The sequence below is a fragment of the Arachis ipaensis genome, chromosome B07 (assembly GCF_000816755.2).
Source record: "Arachis ipaensis cultivar K30076 chromosome B07, Araip1.1, whole genome shotgun sequence".
Taxonomy (NCBI): domain Eukaryota; kingdom Viridiplantae; phylum Streptophyta; class Magnoliopsida; order Fabales; family Fabaceae; genus Arachis; species Arachis ipaensis.
In genome coordinates, this window is record NC_029791.2 from 117,772,026 (window position 1) to 117,775,894 (window position 3,869).

The following is a 3,869-nucleotide window of genomic DNA, read 5'->3' on the forward strand; positions in this document are numbered from 1 at the left end:
TTTCACCCTTGACCAAAAGGGAGGGACCAATTTCACAATTCACATAGTTTTGGCACTGATGAGGATGCTAGCCTTAAGAAGTTTTTTACTGTTTAATTAGTACTATTGTCAAATGAAATTTGGAGCATATTTAGATTTGTATTTTGTTAAAAACATAATATAATATTATAATTTTGTTTTAAATAATTTGGACATGTGAAGAAAAGATTGACAAAATATCCCATTAAAAAAGTGGATAAAGAAAGAACAAATAAAAATATACATAAAATGGTCAAAAGAGATCTACATGTAAATAATTTAATTATAGACATAATACATGATAGAATTCAATGACGTCGTTTGATCCATAGCTAACCCTACCTAATGGAATAAGACTTTTTTTTATTATTGCTGCTGGTGGTGGTGTTAAATTTAGATTTGTATTTCCAACAGCAAAACAAAAAAAACAGAAAAAGATTTCCCATGTCAAATCCTAAATTTCAGGACACTCAATTTGTTGGTTACCTTAAGGTAAATTTCTTTCATGAAATTTCTTAAATGTGCATAGATATGTTTGATTTTCGAAACTGAATTTGAGAAAACAGTTTAATGTAGGAAAAGAAACTTATGAATCGATGATAGTCACTAGTCAGTGTTTGTTGAAGAGGAATAGAAGAAACATGCATAAGTGGTTTTTTCCTTCATAACATTGGCACTTCTAACAAGTTACAAACAGAATATACATAAGATCAAGACACTTGTACAGAATTTCAAAAATGGAATGCTACATAATATTTCCATGCCTAATTGCTGTATATACTTGTGCCCATGCCCAACCTCCCCCTATCATGCCGTGTGTATCAACTAACAACTATCAATATCCATAAGAAAGTCTTATACCAACACTTAATCACTAACTAGAACCAATTGGAAATGCTGAAGTCTCTTAGCTTTCTAAGATGGTTCTCCATTTCTTGCCGGGAAGTGGTCCACTCTTCCCTTTCTATGACAGTTGTTGGGTCATCCTTTTCACTCTGCAGGTAAAATGGGAAACCAGGTTCGGCATATCGAAAAACAACAGAAGGTAGGTAAATTATACTGATCTCTCTCTAAAACAGATGTTAGTTCGCATTTTACAAAATACAAGAGGGTTGATATAACCTAATCTCAGAGAGGTTAGTGTTTACATATTATATAAAAATTATAAAACGGTGTCATGTGGAATATCGCCTAACCATTGGAAGGCGAGTGTAATATTGTAATTTATCTAAGAACAAATGATCTAGGAAAGGAATACTTACATGATTTATAACCTTAAAGGAGTTCCCACGATCAGCTATAACAAGCAAGTCGGTCTTCCTATCTCTATTTCTCCCTCCAGGATTTGTTACCTACACAAGGCATATTAATGATCAATATAAATACTAAATGCAAAGAGAATTACAGATAGACTTGTACACCAAATCACCAAAACAGATGATGGTGCAGGGCAAGAAGAATAAATAAGGTTTTCCTGTTTATCGGAAGCCCTGCTTAAATAATGGTAAGTCATGAGTACAACAATAATCTGGGCAAAGAATTCGAAACATGGGAATGAGTTTATTGGGTTTCAACACATTTACCAAAGTTCTCAGTGTTTTGGGTTGATTCTTTTCTTTTTCTAGATGATAATAAGCAAATGAGAAGCAGGGCCATGCGCCATGGCCAGAATCAATTAGCAAATCAACAATCATAAGTGATCATAGACATTCTTCAAAAATAGTTTACCAGATGAAGAAAATTTCTAAATTGCATATGATAAAGTATAAAGGAAGCAAAAGCTAGACAGTAAAACTGGATAAGTTATGGAGTAATCATACTTGGTGAAGAACATACAAAGTTGCAACTAAAAGCATAACTTATATCTTAAACTCAGAGGTGGGTAGTAAACAGGATTTCCATGTCTTGCATCAGATGTCTAGGGTCTAAAGTTGGGCCACAGATCCAAATATACAGCACTTCTAAGGGGCATAGTAATATTCTAGAGCAATTCATAAAGCATATTAATCTTAAGCACTGGTGCACTATCCATTATTTTGTTGGCTAGGTCTCGCAATGAAGCCATGAGGACAATAAAAGTAACAAAAATTCAACTGAAAGAACGATACATATGGAAGGCAACAAGTATTGCAAGATGTAGCAGTAAATTTCTCATGCAACTATACTAAGAATCAGCAAGCAATTCTTTACCACAACTTTAGCTCTCGTAATTGACTTAGTTTTAGAATCAATAATGTAAATCTCCTCGAAATCCAGCACAAACTCTGGGTCACCCTGCCTTCGATTTTTGTAGTGTTTTGTCAAGTACACCTGTAAGAGGAATGAAGTCCGATGATGAGGGAGACAACATATCTAGTGAATAGAGAAATATGTTCTTCAATTATGCCAGCTACTTCTCTTCCAAATCTAGTTAGAGCAACTGAATAAAATATCAACAGGGAAATACCTAGCTTAAGATACCTCATCTAAGACTAGATCCAAATAGAAGAAGAATATTGAAATTAAACCAGTAATTTGAGCATTACATACGTAGTTGATCATACCTTCCAGATTTCCCTCTCAGTTTTATACATAGGATCTCGAGGTGCATCAATAGGTGGCTCTGTCACGTTGTAGCATCCATAATCACTTACAGCACATCTAATGTACTACAGATTTTAACAAAAGGAAAACAAACATTACATAGAAGTAAAATGCATAAATATCTAGGGAAGTGTGAAGATGTGAAATAAATTGAATGAATGCTTTGCACAGCTTCGAGGAACATTGAGGTACAAGCACTAAACACGGATTGTAAACTGTGGATTCCTCCATATCTTCATGCAATATGATACCAATACCAAGAAGCACAGACAGTCCATTAGGTTGCCATATCCGGGTTGGACATACAATGGACACTAAGTGACTATTCTTCACCAAAAAACAAACTACGGAAAAACCCTCCGCGATATGCCCATTTACAACCTAATCCAATTCCATTTTCTAAAGTAGAAAATAAGAAAATTCAAACAACAGTACTCATAATTTTAAAAACAAATAAGCTAATCCATACATACCCTAATAAGATTGCTACATTGCAATTTTAAAGTTTGACTTAGTTAAGAAATTGGTGGAAGCTCAGGTTTGATAGTTGAGAGTAGTTAAATGATTTGACAGATTTGACTAAATTGTCATCTAACGTCTAGCAACTATCAACTGCACGTGAGATTCTACCTAAGAAATTATAGTGACATTAATGTATATACTATATTACCTTCTGAGGCATTGGCGCAAGCACCTTGGGGATTGAATAAACATCTGTATCCGGAGGAGTCACATACATCTACAACACCAAAAAAAATAAGCAGATTCATTTTAAAACTAACTAACTAACTAACTAACTAACTAACCTCCCTGAAATCATAGACATCGTTGTCAGGGTCAGGGGGCTTCCTTATGAAGAAGTCGCAGTCAGCTAAGCAAATCTTGTGGAACTCATCTTCGTTGATTCTGTAATCTACCACCGTCTCGGAGTCCCAACCCTGCGTCGAAACGAAGCTCTCGCTCTGCACCATTGCAATATCACCGTCGGCGGCGGCGGCGACCAGGGGTTCGTACTCTATGTCAAAGTCCTTCTTGTTATCGACCTCTTCGAGCTCCTCGTCGTCCATGTCGTAGTCGTCGGGGCCGCCGTCTCCGTCGTCGTCGGCACGAGTGAGGAAGGGGTTGGTTCTTGAACGGAGGAGGAGAGAAGAAGTGTTAAAGAAGAGGGTGGGATTGGGTTTGAAGGAGAATGGTGTGGGTTGGGAGAGTGAAGTGGCGAAGGGTTGGAAGTTCGAAGAGAGGAGGGGGAGTGGTGGTGATCGGAGGAG

General features: G+C 36.5%; 1 protein-coding gene across 1 annotated transcript; it reads right to left on the reverse strand.

Annotated features, from left to right (window-relative positions):
* On the reverse strand, window positions 652–3,869 carry LOC107606008 (the record flags this gene model as incomplete). Its single annotated transcript, XM_016307969.2, is given in 6 exon segments — window positions 652–1,013; window positions 1,281–1,370; window positions 2,209–2,328; window positions 2,562–2,666; window positions 3,272–3,340; window positions 3,408–3,869. Coding segments are annotated over 6 exon segments (963 nt in total), but the record flags the coding sequence as incomplete, so codon positions are not given.